Source organism: Anopheles coustani, chromosome 2 (genome assembly GCF_943734705.1).
Source record: "Anopheles coustani chromosome 2, idAnoCousDA_361_x.2, whole genome shotgun sequence".
In the NCBI taxonomy this organism is placed as follows: Eukaryota; Metazoa; Arthropoda; class Insecta; order Diptera; family Culicidae; genus Anopheles; species Anopheles coustani.
Window position 1 is genome coordinate 25,700,959 of NC_071289.1, and position 18,620 is coordinate 25,719,578.

The 18,620-nt window shown below is 44.5% G+C and overlaps 2 protein-coding genes across 2 annotated transcripts; both read left to right on the forward strand.

Annotated features, from left to right (window-relative positions):
• LOC131264152 (nucleosome assembly protein 1-like 1) lies at window positions 1–1,020 on the forward strand. The gene has a single exon (XM_058266441.1). The coding sequence runs from the start codon at window positions 1–3 to the stop codon at window positions 1,018–1,020; it is 1,020 nt and encodes a 339-aa protein (XP_058122424.1).
• A 2,327-nt stretch (window positions 1,021–3,347) lies between these two features.
• Window positions 3,348–17,579, forward strand: LOC131264770 (kelch-like protein 17). The gene is made up of 8 exons (XM_058267039.1): window positions 3,348–3,373; window positions 9,265–9,457; window positions 9,889–9,985; window positions 10,186–10,307; window positions 11,572–11,686; window positions 13,892–13,998; window positions 16,318–17,306; window positions 17,369–17,579. The coding sequence occupies exons 1-8, from the start codon at window positions 3,348–3,350 to the stop codon at window positions 17,577–17,579; spliced, it is 1,860 nt and encodes a 619-aa protein (XP_058123022.1).
• Window positions 17,580–18,620: the final 1,041 nt, after the last annotated feature.

Sequence of the window (18,620 nt, forward strand, 5' to 3'; positions counted from 1 at the left end):
ATGGATTCCGCAAGTGCTGCCGGGGACGAACTGAACGCGCCTTCCAAACCGGCGCCACCACAAGATTTAACCTCCGAAGCGACGCTGTTGGAGCAAATCTCGGACATCGAGCGTCGCATCAAGCAGATAGAGACGGGCCTGGACAAACCGGCCCCCATTCCCGCTGGCATCCGGGCCAAGGTGCACGCGTTGCGTAAATGGCAGATGCAGATTATCCACAAGGAGGCCGACTTCCACAAGAAGGCGCACGCGATGGAGGTCGCGTTCCAGGACGAGTTCAACCAGTGTCACGGTGCAATTTCGCGCCTTGTGAATGGGCTCGAGGTGCCCGAACCGGACGGCGGTGCCGGTGCCGATGCCGCCGACCAACCGTCGGGCATCCCGGAGTTCTGGCTGGCGGTGCTGAAGGCGAGCCTGTTGGAGGGTTTCATCCGAGAAGCGGACGAACCGGCACTGAAGTCGCTCACGGACATCCGGTGCGTGTTGAAAAACGAGCCCGAACCGAGCTTCTTGCTCGAGTTCCAATTCGCTAGCGACAATGCCTACTTTACCAACGAGGTGCTAACGAAGGAGTACATCCTGCGGTGCGCACCGGACGAGAGCGATCCGGCGAGTTTCGAAGGGTTCGTAATACACCGCAGCGTTGGGTGCGAGATCGATTGGAAGTCGGGACACAATCTCGTCGAGAAGGCAGCCTCGGAGCCGCCGGAGGACGATGCGGGTGGATCGTTTTTTGAGTTTTTCCAACCGGAAAAGCAGATGCGCGAGATCGACGATCCGGATCTGCAGTACGCGCTGGCGCATAATGACTTCCAGCAGGGGTACTACATCAAGGAGAAGATCATTCCGCGGGCAGTTTTCCTCTTCCTGGGTGAATACGTGAGCTTTCACGATTGCGATAACTGTTGCCTCTGGGCTCAGAACGACTGTGAACCTATGGAGCTGGATGACGAAGACACTAAACAGGAGGCAACAGAACCGGATGCAGTAGAAGAATCGAAAACCAATGCAGACGAATGAAGCTTTCTAAAAAAGTATTGTTTTTCTTTCGGTGACCATTTCCAAATTGGACGCTCCAAGAACTAACTAACTTCGGAGCGTAGATCTGTCGATAATATACTCAGGTGTCTTTCTTTTTAGAGCCAGATTTTATTTATCATTTATTGATATTCGACATAGCAATCACAAATAATTATCTTCACCCCTTCAGAAATAAACGTTGTGTTGACGATGAAATTGCAATCAAGCTGTGGGCAGCGAAGCATTCAGTCCCGCTGCCGGAGGTTCACACGCCACTGTTCGAGCACCGGCGTGACGTGCAACATGTGTTCGTGCCCTCCACCTCCCCTTCCGAAACATTCTACCGGTCGGTACCGGCTCGTGTGTGGAGGGGAAAACTGCACACACAATCGTCCCGAATGCAAATGTAGGCCATTGGGCCACACCGCGCCCTCCCGAATGCACCCGCCGTTTGAAGCTGAGCAACCATAATCCCATTTGTTGACAGTCCGATGCACATACCGGCATGGACAACGACCCGGCATGGGTGTGTCCGAAGACGCTTGTTGCTTCCTGGCCTAATTTGCCAGCCGGTCAAACCGGGAAGCCTCGGCGCACGCACTGCATAAGCGAGGCTTTTATTTTGCAATCGCCTCGGTACGGAAGCCAGAAGCCGCGGAGTGCAGCAGCCCAACCCACACGAAAGCCATTTGGATTCGACCTGGTTTAGTTCAGAAATCCGAAAGGTGTGGCTGCCTTGATTGTGGTATTTATGACCATGGTTGTGGAAAGCATTCTTTAAATACTATTTTGTAAAAAGCTAGTTAATGGCATTACGAGCAGGTTCATGGGATGAATTAAAATATTTAAAAATCGTTTATTCGCCAAACATAGTTTTAACCATCAACTTAAATCTAGGGAATAATTAATTTAAAAAAAGTTATATTTTCTTTTCGTTTGATTTTTCATGTTCGGAAATTTTTATCCTGTCCATTCACCGCTAAGATAAATCCATAAAACTCATTTAATTTGAAATCAGAAGAAATTGATAAAACAGAAACATTTTCCGCCTGGTTGAATTTCGTGTGCAAAAGAATCTCACGTAAACACAATGATTTCATTCAGTTTGCTATCTTTCTCGACATTTTATCGTACGAACGGTTCACCTCTGTTTAATTTAACTGATATTGCTGTGCTCCTATCCCACCCCGTTTACAAAGGGTCGTATGTTAAACATTTAATCAGTATCTTCAGCAACGGAATATATGTGTTTTCGGAGCCCAACATTCGTCCGTCGACAGTCGGACACGAATGTTTTGCGCCGGAGTGAGCTGAATAATTTATCGCGGTCGGTTCTCGGATAAGCCGTTTTAATGAACCATGTAGCGATGGGTTGGCGAGCAGTTTATCATTCCACCATCACGCACATGAACGATACTTAGTTATTCAGATGGTGCTGCCTTTCGCCGGACCGATGGTGTCTGGGAAATTTTATTCATTCTTTTCCTTTCGCTTGATTTTCTTTCCAGAATCCATCATTATACATCGTGAGGCGTTGGTGAATGTTGGCTTTATCTGGATGCATGCCAACGTAGGATAGATCCGGTTAACCACCGAGTGCAAGTCGAAAGGATATGTTAAACTGTGTCGTACGGATTTAAGCAAGGACTTCCGGTGCCAGTTGTGAGTGTTCAGAAAAATCCCCGCTCCTCTCGGGGAAAGTTGTGCCCGTGCGGGTAACTGTGGTAAAAGTGGATCGTTCCTGTGCACGATCGCCCACCGCGTCGGGTTCGTCCGCTTCCCTCAACAGCTGCGCGAAGTTGATCCGATGCTCGCGATCCGCCGAGCCGACGGACGAGCCGGACCAAGCCCTGCCGAAACCAGCCGCCTCATCGCAGCAGCCTAAGCTTGCCATCGCCCGGCTCGCGTCGCTTGCTTCGATCCATGCAACCACTCACTCCGCTGCTGCTGCCGCTGCTGCTGTTGCTGCCTCCGCCTCAGCCTCGCCACAGGTGATAACCACCACCGTAGCCGACATCAGCGACAGTGCGACCTTCGACTTGGGCGACCCAAGTGGGCCCAGCCATTTCGAGCTCCTCTCGTGTAACGCCAGTGCCGACGGTTCCGACGATCCGACGCCAGCAGGCCCCTCGAAGCAAGGCCATTCGGAGTGTTCAGATCCGACAGCTTCCGGCGGCCCGAACGCGCAGCGTGCCAACACTACCGGCTCCACCTCTGAAGAGCCCTCCACTTCGACGGCCGTCGCGGCGCCTCGCCGAATATGCACGCTGAAAGTGAAAATCTTTCTCATCAAGCATCTCTCTAAGCTGGTCGCGTGCAACAAAAAAATGTTCTTGCCCGTCAAATCCAACACGTAAGTTTAATGTGTCGTAAATAGGGTGAGGTGGAAGCGGACAGAAAACCGGGGATATGGTGTGAGCCTGTGGCGTTTCTCGACCTTAGGAGGTGGCGTCTAGACATACTGGAGTAGTTGTCGATGACGGGTACTAGAGCACTCGAAGGCAAGAGACTTCAAAGAGATTCGATGATAGTATGTCTGCTTTGCTTCACTTTTTTTTGCGCTTCAGCCACGATTTTGATACTGAATTCATTACAAGATACTCGACCATCGCCCATCGTTGAAGTTGATGATGGCTGGAGGCTGGCTGACATGGAGTATTATTTTTTATAAAATGTGATTCGTATGAATCCATGAAAAGATAACTACTTTGAACAATAGCAACATGAACTATTTGACCTTGTAATATGTTTATTTTTTCAAAAACTCTTATCAAACTAAATTCATTCAAATCTATACAAATTAATTCCATAATCAGTAGAATAAGTTCAGCTTTAAAGAACTACGGTTTAATTTACTATTACAAAAACAGAATTTTTTAAAAAAGCTATATCTTCTATGTTAATTTTAATAAATAAAAAAAATGTATTTCAATCTTTTATTTTAGATTATGAACCTCGATAATAAGCTCCAGATTGCTCTAAACGTCCACTGTTATTTGTTTATCAAAACACACTACCATTTTATTTCATTTAAATTAGGTATTTTATTTAAGTTGTATTTGTTTGTCTCTCAATCATCTTAGTGATTGGTTGCAAATTAATTGGACTTTTGTGGGATGATGCTGATTTAAAAAGCGTGAAAAAAACACCTTAGCGGTTGATTGCACAAAGACTACTTATATGAACTTTCGTAAACATCGCCATATAAACCAAACTCGTACCATACCATACAAGTTTAAATTATTACAACCTTGGAATCCTAAATTGATTTTCATCAGACTACTGAAAAGTATGAGTTCAGAGTTAAAAAATGTTACATAATAATATCAAACCTAGCTATTGAAATTAAAACTGCATCACCATATTAACTCCAAAATATACCATTAAACAAGAATTACAACAAAAAAGCATCCTAAGGAATAATAATTAAAAATAACTCAAGAAGATTTTGATGCCTTACTTTTTAACAGAGAATGGAAAATATAAAAAGAGATTAGATGAAAAACAATAAAGCCACTGTATTCTACTGGAAACCTGCTGGCAAGGAATCAATCAGGAATGCAGACTTTCATTTTGATTCCATACTCTGCAGCACGGCCAAATAGGAATAGGACAGCTTCATGATCTTGATAAATGAGATAGCAATTGTGATTTTTATAGTCAGGAATTAAGATAATCTCTTTTGAAACGATCGTTACCTGAAGAAAAGTGTGCAGGTTTAATGTGACTTTCAACACGGTTCCCACTTTAATGTGCACGTCCTTCATGGTCCTGTTCGAAATAAGAAAAACATTTATTCATCTTTCTCTCTCCCTCTCTCACTCTCTGTTGATTGCATACATTTGCATGAAAAATACAATTGCCTTGCCGGTCGCTTTATCAAACTTGAAGTAATCGGAAAATCCGACAAACTCCGTGAACTGATTGGTCTGTAAAAAAGAATGTTAGAATAACAATGAAAACGAATAAACCCTCCGATGTGTTCGCTCCGGAATCCGGTCCGCCGGTTGTACGGACCGCGTATGAAATTTCATTTCCGACGTAGCAGAAGATGAAAATCTGCGACGTCATCACCAGCAGATACAGCGCACAGGACAGCAGCTCTGCCATCGTCGTGTCGTCCCCCGTGGCCTGCAGCAGCGTCATGCAAAGTATTATAACGGAGGCGCACACTTGGGCAAAGATCGACGGGTGGAAAATGTCCTGCACCTCATCGATGAAGCTGTGCGGAAACGATGATAAAATTCAGACAACGATCTCTTTTAATCGGCCCCGAATGGGGGCAAATCTCGGGCGCTTTTCCTACCTCAGAATATTCTTGTGGAACAGCACACATTCGATTACCTCGGAGTATGTTTTTCCTTGCGTTTTCGAATGGTGTTCGATTCTCGCCCGTATTGCTTTCCACTCGTCATCACATTTGTACGGTTGGATCGCTCCTTCACGTTCCCTCGGCTCTTCGTGACCTAACTAAAGATGAAACACACGAAATGATATAGTCACACTTTATTACCTTGTTACGGCATTTCCCTAAACCACCGCGCACCTTCTGCACCATACTCCCGAGCCGCTCGATTTGTCCCTTCAGGTGCAGCATCAGACCGGAGAACATGGTGTCGGTGGAAAAGTTGTACGTGGCGCTCATGACGATGCCGATCGTTTGATACAGGAACAGCAGGGCGTACGTCGTGCTGGAGCGTTGATAGTCGAAGGGAAACCAGGCCGGCACCGGCAGCCGCCGCTCGTTGTCAAAGGCCGGCGATACCGTCCACCCGACGATGGTGAAAATGGCGAGGAACATCAGAAAGATCATCAACCAGAATACTTCGCTCATGGATTGAAGCGCGGGCCTTCGAGAGGGGGGAGGTGGAAGATATGGAAAAAGAGCAAAACCAGCTGTAAATTTCTCAACGTTCAAGTGCCCACGGCCATTTCCTTGTAGTACCTGTACTCCACTTGAGATTTAGGATGATAGAGCGTACAGTTGAGCTTCCTCAGGCACGCCTGAATCCGGCCGATATTATAGTTAAACTTCTCCAACTTGAAGGCCAGCGTCACTTGCGTCATCAGCACGAACAATGCGTTCGCGATGTCCTATAAAAAACCAAACAAACACGCACTAAATCCTGTCAGAGATTGATCCCTAATACCGCGTATATCGCGACTTACGTTTATATCCTTCACATCCTTGAAGTACAACACCTGGGTCACGACGTACATGTGAAGAAACACGACCCGCAACGCCCAACCGTACACGATGTAGCGTTGACGGGTTTGCTCGTCCGAATTTTCCGGTGGCCACAGGCCGAGATACTTCAGGCAAACGAGCTGCAACCGAAACGAATCACGCCGATCGTGCACGTTCCACCGGGGGCTCAGTTTTATCAGACTAAGCATGATCCCCAACCAGATGGCAACTCTAGCTGCCTCCGAAAGCCGACTGCAACTGTGGTCCAGCGATCACAGGGAACTTATTTTATAAATGCCCACCACGACTCTCGAATGAAAAATTTAAATCTATCATTAAAAGTTGAAAAAGCTTGCAATGGTTTATTTCCCCTTGGGTGTTGGAAACGGTTGATCGTACCAGAAAGGTTCGTTAGGCTAATGAGCATTCGGGTGCTCTGTTCTATAGTTGACCCGAAACAAGCCGCAAATTAAGACTAACTTTATAAGTACTGTCGAAGCTTCTGAATCGTAATTATAGTTCGTTTGAAAAGTTGAAACCCGCAAGGGAATCAAACCCGGTTGTATGACATGGGTTTCTAGGTTTAGATCAGGTTTAGATAAAATATGGTCTTATGAACTATTTCTAAAAATTTTATTTTCCAGTAGAACCAGTATAGCAAGGCAGACCATTATTATGCATCCATTTTTTCTAAAACTAACAAACCACTCCAGTTTACATTTTTTTTACTTACAAAAAAACCTTCTACGCTCTAACTTTTCTAAGGAATAACGAAGGACTATCTATTATGTCTAAAAACAAACCGGCAAGCTGGCATTTGCTTCCAGTAAACCAACCAGTCACTCCGTTTTGCGACGGACCTTTTTGGATTTTGTGCCAACGCAGGGCCCTCTCGAAAGTTAGCCTGATGGCGCCTACCAAGCGCCCATGACAAACAGATTTGAGGTTAGAGGCTCTGGCAAGGAATGAAAGGAATACAGCAAAAATCGCTCACGAAAGACAGAAAACCCCAATGTAAAACGGTGCTCCAAGCCAATGCTCCGCCGTATCCTATCTTTCGTCGGTTTTGCAGAGTGGTTTCCGGTGTCCTTTACAACACCCGCGCCTTATTGGATCATCCGACACGGGAAACATGCTATCGATTTGAAAAGGACACACGCTCTCTCCGCTCTGGTTGGCGCCCTATGTGTGCCTTCCTCAAGGCGACCGGAATTCCGCAGGGTGGTATACGTTTTACAACTGTCGCAGTTGATTTGGCATGCGGCAGTTTTTGTTTCCACTCGCACTCCGGCAATCCATCTTCGCAGTAAAGTTTCGAGTGGGATGGCTTTTATCTCGAGAGCTTTCCTACGGCGGTTCCAGCGGTGTATGCAAATAGGCAGGACGGGAAATGCTTGCTAATGGGAAAAAGAAAGTATGGTGGTCCACTAGATAATAGAAATTTACTGGCGACAGATGTTCTCGGGTGAATTACTGACGAAAAGGATAAACTATCTTCTTCAACTGATACTCTAAAAGTGTTCTTTTTCGTACGTCTGATTCTAAAGGATGAGTAATATCATACATGAGACAATCGTTTACATTTTGTAAAAATTAAAGGATGCAACTATCTAAAAAGGTTGAATTGTATGTTTGATTTTTGTATAAATACCTAAATAACGTTTGCATTAAAAAAATAGGCAAATTTTAACAACTTTCCATGAAAAACCGGAAAATGCTAGCAACTTTCTGTTAAAGGCAAATCAACGAGTAGCATTTCTCTTAAATTTAGATCAAGTTTGACAACTGTATCATTTCAATTGAATCCGCCGTGGTCATTAAACCATCTACGTTCGATTGTGTATTAAAACATCCAGATTTATCGCGGACCACGTGACCAAAGATTATTTAAAGCCAGATAGCAACAAGTGGTAAAAAAACACTGGTACTTTATGTTGCTTTTGAAGCTTGTTACAGTATATTTAAAATGTGTTGAGATCCCTTAACTCCCATAGAACGCCATATCGTGGCTGAAAACCAGCGAGAAGAATTTGCACAAAGTCGCTGTTCTTCTTATCAAGACTTCCAGCGTACGAAGAAGGAATTATGCAACTTTATCAGATAACATCATAAAGAGTACGATTCAGTGGGTCTGACATACCTGGTCACAATAAATCATGCGCAAAGAGCATCGGAGGAGTCGAACGGGTCAAATATAATTGAAATACCCCACACTACAAACCCTCCGTATGCCTATCAACTACAACCAAACAAAAAACATTTTAAAACCTTCAAAGCAGGACATATTCCAACATTTTAAAGTCCAAACGTAGTACCATTAGATTATGAATGCCTCACAATAACTGAAAAACTTTCTTACACGACTGGTTTTGTCGGCTATGGCTAAAGTTTCGGCCAAAGACCTTAAGGACGGCTGGCCGTCGCAATATTTTTTGGAAGTACTTCATAAATGTAACATTACAATAAAATTTACTTCATTCAATTAGCTTGGTTAACTTTTTTCCTATCACCGATGAAAATTTGTCTATTTTTTTTTAATACAAACGTTAGTAGAAAAAACGAGAATAAACGGTGTAATAGTGAGGCCAAACACTCCAAAAATTAGAACTTTCAATAAAAATTAATTTAAATATAAAAGATCATAAAAACGTTTAAAAGTGTGGGATAATTTACCAAATAATTGGCGACATTTAAGATACGTAAAGTATTTAAAATACATACCTAAATACTTGAGATATTCCATTCGAAAATGTCTTAGTTGTGAAAATATAAGCAGGATCTGGGAAAGACTGCACTTAAAATATCATGAAAGATATTCAAAAAGACCTTACTTAAGAACAGAATTCATTCTAGACCTAGGTCCTCTTTAACTGCTCAAACTTAAACCTTATATTTGGATCTCATTCGTATCAACAAATCCCACGATAAGCGTTTGTGTCAAACATATAACTCCATCAATTTGAAACAGAATTTGTGTTTCCCCCCACATTCCCAATACAACATAGTTGCATACATAACAAACTCTCCCCCCCTTTCGGTTCTCCCCATTCCGGCAGGTCCCCGGTAGGCACGGAAACGGCAAACGGGGAGGATGTCACCACTGTAACATGCAACTCTACGCAAACACCGAGCGATCTCAGCCCACCGAACATGTCGAACGACGACATACTGCCCCAGGCCCACCACCAGAACCCGGGCCACTGCATAGCGTCCTTTTCCGCCATCAACCGGATGCGCCAGAACACGCAGGTGAGAAACCAAAACCAATTCACAAAATCCCCAGCCCGGCCAGACATCGTTTGCACTTTGGTTGCCCGAAGCTTGGGTCGCAATCCCCCACGCAATGCCGGCCAACAGGTTCAACAGTCAAATTATGGCAATCAAATTTCCGTACCACCCTCCGGTAGGGGGGTGGGTGGTTGGGAGCCGCTAAACTGCACGCATACGCGGTGCTGCAATATTTGTCAAAGGTTTCGCCAGGCAACGCCCCGGTTGAGTTGGTGACGGTGGTCAGATGAAACATAAAACCCCACACGGAACCCGATCCTCAGCTCAACAGGATTTACCATTTCGGACAAACTCCGTCTCCTGCGTTGTTCGTTTTCGAGAATGTGTTGGGTCCACTCCATTGGTCCAGTGTTAACATTATCCTTTTTTTTCCCTCCCCTTGCTCGTTGCAGCTCTGCGATGTCACGCTCGAAGTTGGAGGCGAAACGATCAATGCACACAAAGTGATACTGGCCTCCGTTTCGCCGTACTTCTACGCCATGTTCAACGGTAGGTGTTCCCGGGCCTGAGCCGCCACCATGCGGGGCAACAACTCCACCTCTGGTCTTGTTACAGCCAGTGGACCGAAAAAGCGCTCCGGTACGGTGAAAATCACCGTCACCGGTAGTGAATTCAATTATCGGATTCCCCCGAACACGTTTCTCCGGCCGACTGTTAATGTTTGGAATATTGAATATCTTTCTCTCTAGATGACATGCTCGAACGGAACTGCGACGTGGTCACGCTGCACGACATTGACCCGTCCTCGCTGAAGCAGCTCATCGAGTATGCCTACAGCGGGGAGATTACCATTACCGAGGATAACGTTCAGGTGAGTCGAGTGGCGTATTCTAGTTAACACCCAGCGAGGGGAGATTAAGTAAGCTTAGGAACGAGGTTCTTGTCCTCGAAGAAATTAACTAAAGGCTTTCGAGGAAATCTAGCGAGAAAATAGTCGCTTTGAGTTAACACGTTGGCCGCACGTCATCCAATTATTGTGTGTCGGATATATATTCTGATTAGGCCACGTCATCCAAATAATGGGTGACATGTTTCCCACCGAACAGCAGAAGCGGATCATTCCGTTCGGGGGCCCCAAGCGGTTGGATAAACGGGGCCCTCCATACATTTCGATTGCTCTAAATGTTTCTATACCTATGGCCAAAATTGGATTCATTTTTTACAACAGCTTGCAATCCTTTATACATATTTTCAGCATATAGTCTCTATGAATTTTTATAGGTACAAATTCTATACATCTTTTCGTTATTATCCATAACTGCGTCACATATCTTATAGTAAATATTAATTCAAAGAATCTAAAATAAATCCACATCCTAACATCCTAAACCAAACCGACCTATTGAAAACTATTCATTTTAATATTTTTCTGCTGTAAATGTCATGTTTTTCTTTTTTTTTAAGTAAATGCAAATGTAGATCACTTTTCACAGATGTTTTTTATGTGTGCTAAATAGCAATAGGGTTTTTTTAAATCGCTCTCAAATTATCAAATCTTTTTATCAGTTTTAACAGCGACGACGAAAACAATTTAAAAGGGTAGCAATGGAGACTTTTATTAGTAGACCGTAAATTGAGAGCATTTTAAGTCAAACGGACATTATTAGATGAGAAAGAAGATTCATGAAAACATATTCTGGCAATAACTTTGATCAAATATGTATACCACTGCGAGAATAAATAAAATCGGTAGTTATTTTTGCGATCTGGGGTTTTCATCACGGGGCCCCCTTAAGCTCGGGGGCCCCGCGGCCGCTCAGTCCGCTCATAGGTAGATCCGCCTCTGCCGAACAGAACAACGTTGTATTTGTTAGCATTTGGAAGACTCTTTAAGGAAGATTAGAATCGCATCTAGCTCTCACAGAAATTTGCTGGAGACTTTCAAGAAAATCTGGATAGACTTATAACTTTCATTTCTTCAAATTGGTATGTGAAACAATCTTTCTATTAGAGGACTAAGAGATCTACTTGAATTCTTCATTTGGTTCATTAAGATATTTTTCCCTACATTACATTGAACTGTCATAACCAATTTAATCCTAATTTCCTTTTGTATACACGGTCCTTAATTACAGGTACTTCTGCCCGCTTCCAGCCTGCTTCAGATACAGTCCGTACGGGAGGCGTGCTGCAAGTTTTTGCTTCGCCAACTGCATCCCTCAAACTGTCTGGGAATCCGAAGTTTCGCAGGTGAGTCGAGCACACTTTCATGCTACGGCGCTCATCGGGTAGTTCAGTAGCCCTTGGCCACGGTTTGATTGGTTCGCAACCACAAACCTACCCACCGCCGGCCAAAATTAGGCAACGTCCAACCACCATCCCAATCCTATTTGTTCGCTGATCTGATCCGGTCAAAGCACCCATCGACGGACCGTTGGCCTGACCACCTTATGCTTCTCGAAACACCTTTACCACCGTTATCCAAGCAACCAGTGAGCAACCTTCTCTTTGGCGTTCTTGGGAAAGTACTTTCCCTTCCTTCCCCATCGGTGGCTTATCCTTCGTCGAAATGATTTACGAACGCGCGGTGCGTGTAGCCATGTGGGGCGGTCCTTTTTGTGGTACTTAATTGCCACTTTCCGTTGGCACCGAAGCGGCACAGCCGTAGACAGGGCGACGACATGTGTAGAACACGTGTTGCAAGTGCAACGTTCCTTATTGTTACCGTAATCGTCCATCGTCCGGCGCGAGTACGTTTGTACGTGACGCACTGCATTCGCGGTTTCGAAACGGGCACCACCGGTGCATCAATAAGCTTCCGGTATTTGTTATGCATCTTAATTGGTCTCCATTGGTGGGGAAGGGCACCGTTTGTCTGGTGCTTTGGTGGTGGAAGGGTGAGAAAACTGCAATCCCGTTGGGTTGATTGGATTTGCGTATTGTTTCAACGATTGACCACTGCTTTTGGATGCCGGCTCGCCAACGGGCAACTCCGTTAAATGGCCAATTTGATTATTATGGAACGACATGTGAATCATTGATCGGAATTGTTATCATTGATCGTAATTTAACGATTTCTCAAATCCAACATAATCCAACTTTGGAACCCAGAATTGTTTTTGCTAAAATGTTTCAAGACTATTTTAATTAAAAAATACAACAATTTTCTTACTAATCTAAAAATTATATTACTACGTTAGTAGTATATCGATTACAGTTATGTGGTAACTGTAACACGTTGATAGTGGAGAGAACCGTACCCCATTTTTTTGTTAGTACTCTCTGTAGTATTTTTTGCACTTGCATTTATAAATGGTTTACCAACTTATTTAGATTTCTAAATTTAGCCATAACTGTTGACCGAACTCTCAAGAATAAAATTATATTATTGCGTACATATTTAAAAGTAAAATTATTTCAACCTAGAACGATTTTTTTTATTTCCAATATGTTGAGTTCAATCGATGGGAAATGAGATAATTTTGAAAGCTAAATTAACAGATTTTATCTGACAAATTGTCAACTCAATAAATATTCAAAGCAAGGAATATTAGACAAAAAATTGTCTCTTTTGATACAAAAACGTAAGCAGGATCATAAGGTACAAGTTTTACCATATTGTGCCATCCTTTCGAATCATTTACGTTTCTCTTTTCGTCGCAATGGGCCGTCCGAAGATGTGAATTATGGTCAAAGTTTCGTTTACCCCAAAAAGTTTTCCCATGATCAAACGTAACCTATGCTTTCTATATTTTTTACGCATGACCGTCATGGATAAACCCTTGCTAATAAAATATACATAGCTAGAAAGAACCTTTGCTGGAGGTCAAGTTCCTACTATGACCGGGGAGAACCTTTCCAGCTCACTAATATTTTCAGTAAAAAAATATGAGAGTGCGAAGATGTACCGCTTTAAAAAGCAACATCGTGAAAAGAGTTAAAGAAGCATTGGAACAATGATGCCGGGATTGTAATCATTACTTCCATTCCTTCAGATATTTAATCAGCCGACAACTTTCACGGACAATTGAAAATTCACTCTCGCAAGAAACGTGCCAAATTAACGACTTTTGGAGCGAACGAATGGAAATTGAATTATGCATCCCCTTCTTTCCCGGTGCCCAAAGATGGCCACATTGAGATCCGAATGGTATTCCACACGCATACCAGGACACGCACCAACGCCAGCAAAGTGGTCAATTGGATGAAAACAATTTCATTTCCATAATCTCCATCGGAAAAGCGACATCGGGCCCCGGTATTATCGTACCGGACGGACGGGTTTTCCGTCCGTTCGAATCAGCCGTTCGAATTCGACCATCCTGGCGTACCCTGGGTGGCCTTGGCCCACGGGAGTTTGGGACGTTTCGGAGCGCGCCTACCGTTCATCGCACATAAACCCATTTTCTCTGTCTCATCTTGGGGTCGTCTCCCCCGTCTCCTTTCTCCTTTCAGATGCCCACTCGTGCAAGGAGCTACACTCCCGATCCCACCGCTACGCCCTGCAGAACTTCCAGCAAGTCGTCGGCACCGAGGAGTTTTTATTGCTGGGATTTAATGAGGTAAATAAACATTCACTTATACTCGACCGTCCTTTTCCGTCCAGAGGGCTGCCAACGGATTCCCGGTAGATATGGGGACACAGGAACCCGTTAGAGGGGGGTTATATGATACGGAGGGGTTCGTGTTGGCGCAAGTCATCCCGAAAAAACGATTATGGTTGCCTTCGCCGATGCGTGCCTGCGAGCTTTAAATAATACAACCATGAACAAAATGAAGGAGACAACGAACAAACAGGTCAACTGAACAAGCGCCAAGCGTGGCACGATGTATCCTTTTGGGGGGCCATCCCCAATCCATAGGCCCTTACGCGAAGGTGTATGAATCATCCACCTTCACGCCAATTTTGTGCGTGGCCAACAGTTAGGAAAATAGGTTTACGACTTTGCTCCTACTTTCGCGAGGTGTGCTCGGCACGGTGACATGTGCCGAGCCTTGCTTCCCGAAACAGGGAACCGCGATAAACAAACATACTTCTCAAAAAGGGAAGAAGGAAAAGCCACACGGAACTCGGTACGGGGAAAAGTTGCCCCAGAAAGTGTCGGCGAATGTCAACACGCTAGGCAACAGCGTGTGTGGTCTCCCCTTTCGGAAATGGAAGAGAAAACTGTGGGTTCCCGGAACGAAAGAAAAACAACTTATCGAGGATTGTTATGAGCCAACACTTGTTCAACCTGAATCCAGGCCCTGTGCCGTTCGTCAAACGCGGTTTCGCTTTCGGTCCGCCTAAGAACAACCCGAACACAACGAACGAGAACGATGCCTATAAATTAACTATCCCAACTCGATCCCAACAACCGGACGGCGGGTTGTTTGCTTGACGAGAAAACTTAATTAAGCCGTCCAGGCATCGTTAGTATTTGCTGGAAATCCCTCATCTTACAGTCGAATGCATTGCCAGCACCGACATAACGATCCTTTACACCAGAGCAGCTTGATTGGTAGCAAACTCGATTTTCAACTGATCCGTAAATCAAAGAGACATTTCATCATACCGACGACGATAACGGAAAGCATCATTAAGGCGCGTGTTATTGAAGTTCCATTCTTCGAACCGGACAATTACGGCTTAACGTTTTTGGGTAGTAATAATGGGACATAATTTTCCTTTCCTGGAAATACAATAAACAATTTTGCGGTACATTTCGATGGAAATCATTAAAGCGATAGATTTAGATGTTGCCTCCAAAGTGCTACAATCACCTTAATTACACTCTATTATTCTGCTAAATTGGATCGATCAACTATATTTTTGTACCAAACAAAAAGGACTTTATATAACAATAAATACGATACCGAGGGAGGTATAACAATTATATAAAACAAGCCAACGTACTATGGCAAACAAACTGAAGGGTTTTCATTCGATATATTTGCTCTCTTACCATTATATTTTATAGCAACACTAGATCCACTATGGGTGCACTTACCCTAGTTAAAAACCTATTCTCATACCTAAGGAACGTGTGTGCAAAGTTTGAGTTTGAATGGTTCAGTCGTTTAGGAGGAGTTTGAACACTAACACCGTGACACAAGAATTATATATATAGAGATTTATACACAAAAAAACAGTCCTAGAGAACTTCTTTCAAATCTAATGGTTAAAAAGTAGCATCATTTATCATTTGTAAATATATTTTAATTATTGATAGTTTTACTAAACATCTATTTGATAAAAGAACCATTAATCGAACGATTCTCTTGACTCTATTAGGAATTTTATCCATTTTACAAACGGATTTTATAAGGAACTGTAGGTCGTAGCTTTCATCGACGATGTTTAGTAAGTTTGGAACGTTTTAATCAATTTACGCTTAAAACGCTGCATTGCTGAAGAATCTTTAACAAACTTTAAGATGTGTCCATATAGCTTTAGAGAAAAAGAAGAAAACTGTTACTGTTTTCGCTAAATGGCTATTTGAAAGGCCTTTTTGAATATTTTATGCTAATCCTAGCTTTTATTTGTCGATTGGCCAATTTTATGACTTTGAAGTTGAAATCATAGAGAAAATCAAACTTCATTTTTTATGTTTTAAACGATGCTAAACGTTGTGCCGGAAAGGGTAATTAAAATATCCTTTTTGTTACTTTATCTATGGTTTTTAAATCCCAAAGTTACGCATTTCAATTAGGTCCGTAATTCGATCTATGTTGGGATTGTTCTCATGATCCCTGACCTCCTGACATAAGGTATAATTTTGCAAAATTAAAACTCTTCTACTTAAAAATATAGGCCATTTGTAGCTGGCTTAATTTCCTTTTACTTATAAAGGTTATTTCTGAAACGTCTTTTACTTTTCCTCTTTGCTAATCCTCGACAGGTGCAAGATTTAATTTCCAACAGCCAGCTAAACATCTGCTCCGAGGAAAAGGTGTTCGTGGCCGTGCTGAACTGGATCAAGCACGATCTCAGCGAGCGTAAGAAGCACATATCGGAGCTAATGTCGCACGTCCGGCTGCCGCTGGTCAGCCGCGAGTTCCTCATGAACTGCGTCGAAACGGAAGCGCTCGTGCGCGAAGAATCGCACTGCAAGGAGCTGCTCCTGGAGGCCATGAAGTACCATCTACTGCCGGAGCAGCGCAGTGCCCTTGTGAGCCAGCGTACGCTCGAGCGTCGACCGGAGGGGATGCGCTCGTACATCTTTGCCGTCGGCGGCGGCAGTCTGTTCGCGATCCACAACGAGTGCGAGTGCTACAATCCGAAAACGAACGCCTGGATGACGATCTCGCCGATGCTCTCGAGGAGATCGCGGGCCGGTGTCACCTCGCTCCGGAAGCTACTGTACGTGGTCGGCGGTTACGATGGCGAGAACGACCTGGCCACGGCCGAGTGCTACAATCCGCTGACGAACGAGTGGACCCACATCACGCCGATGGGCACGAAACGGTCCTGTCTCGGTACGTGCGCCTTCGATGGGTTGCTGTACGTGTGCGGCGGGTACGACGGTGCGTCCTGTCTGAGCAGCGTCGAACGGTACGATCCACTGACCGGCGTTTGGACGTCCTGTCCGGCGATGAGCACCCGCCGGCGGTACTGCCGTGTGGCGGTGCTGGACAATTGCATCTACTCACTCGGAGGGTTTGACTCGAGCAACTACCAATCGTCCGTGGAACGGTTCGATCCGCGCGTCGGCAGTTGGTCCTCCGTGCCGAGTATGACGTCCCGCAGAAGCAGCTGTGGTGTGGCCGCCCTAGACGGTTACCTTTACTGCATCGGCGGAAGTGACGGGACGATGTGTATGCAGACTGGGGAACGGTTTAATCTGCGAACCAACGCCTGGGAACCGATCAGCGCGATGCACTCGAGAAGGTCAGTTCCGTCTGTGGAAAATAAAATAAAACAGTATTAAAACACTTATCCTGTCCTTCCAGGTCAACTCACGAGGTAGTCGAAGCGAACGGATTCCTGTACGCCCTCGGTGGCAACGATGGTTCGTCGTCGCTCAACTCCGTCGAACGGTACGATCCGAAGGTGAACAAGTGGACCATCGTCACGTCGATGCTGACGCGCCGCAGCTCCATCGGTGCCTCGGTGCTGGAGTGTTTCAACCTCGAACGGGGTCTCCTGCAGACAAGCATTTGACCACTGACGAGCACCGGCGCCACGGCTACGGTGGTCGCATCGGGTGACAACGGAGCGGCCACCAACGGGAGCTCACCGTCTGCCCAGCAGACACAATGATGGGAGTAAATACCCTTGGAGTTGGACTCCAAATCAAACCTCCTATGCTATCCAACCACCCAAATGAAGGTGAACAAATTCGCTAGTTTCTAGATAATCAAACGTAAGGGCCAAGTATCGCTTGAAAGATGGCGTACCCGTATGTACCCGCGAAACTTACCCACATTTGCCACATTCATTATCGTTAGGAGCTTGGAAAACAAAAGTCATCATTACACTAGATAACAAATTTGCCGCTCTAGCTAGCCAAAACTAGTTTCAATAGCTATAAAATCAAAACATTATTATCCACCGGCTGTCGGAGTTGGGGTCTCCGAGCAGGAGAAAGCGTGCATTTGGATGTGCAGAACCAATTTATCAACTCACACCGATAGCAACACGGTAACGCCCGAGAATTTAGCAAGACTTTGGAATGTTGGCATGTTTGGAACAAATATTTGCGAAACTAACGGCCGCGGACGGAAAAGGTTGAGTTTAACAGTTAAGGCGCATTTAGCTATGATGAATCAAGATATAATTTAAAATAAGGAACCGGAAACGCAAGCAAACGGTTTCTCCCGCCCGCTTTCATGCCAGATTCTGCTGCCAGATGGAGGGCTAGGGTTTTAGTAAATTCAAGTCACTTAGAGTGTAGACGTGTACGCGGTATATATATATTTGGTGTAACTGTTTCAAGGAGTACTGTATTATTGTATTATTGGAGCAAACTTGATAGATATTCGTTCCAATTAGAAGAGTAGCACTTGTATTTATTATTAGATACGTTTTTGTATGGTTTTAAGAGGCTCAGTTCGTTCAATTAATCCACTGCCGACCATGGTTTTCTCTTTTTGTTCATTCTCACTATCTACCTCTTCGTTGCGTATATGTTTAAGTATTTTCGATTAATTATAGACCGGTTTTGTGCCAACCGGGTTTGGGGCTTACACTATTCCACTGAGT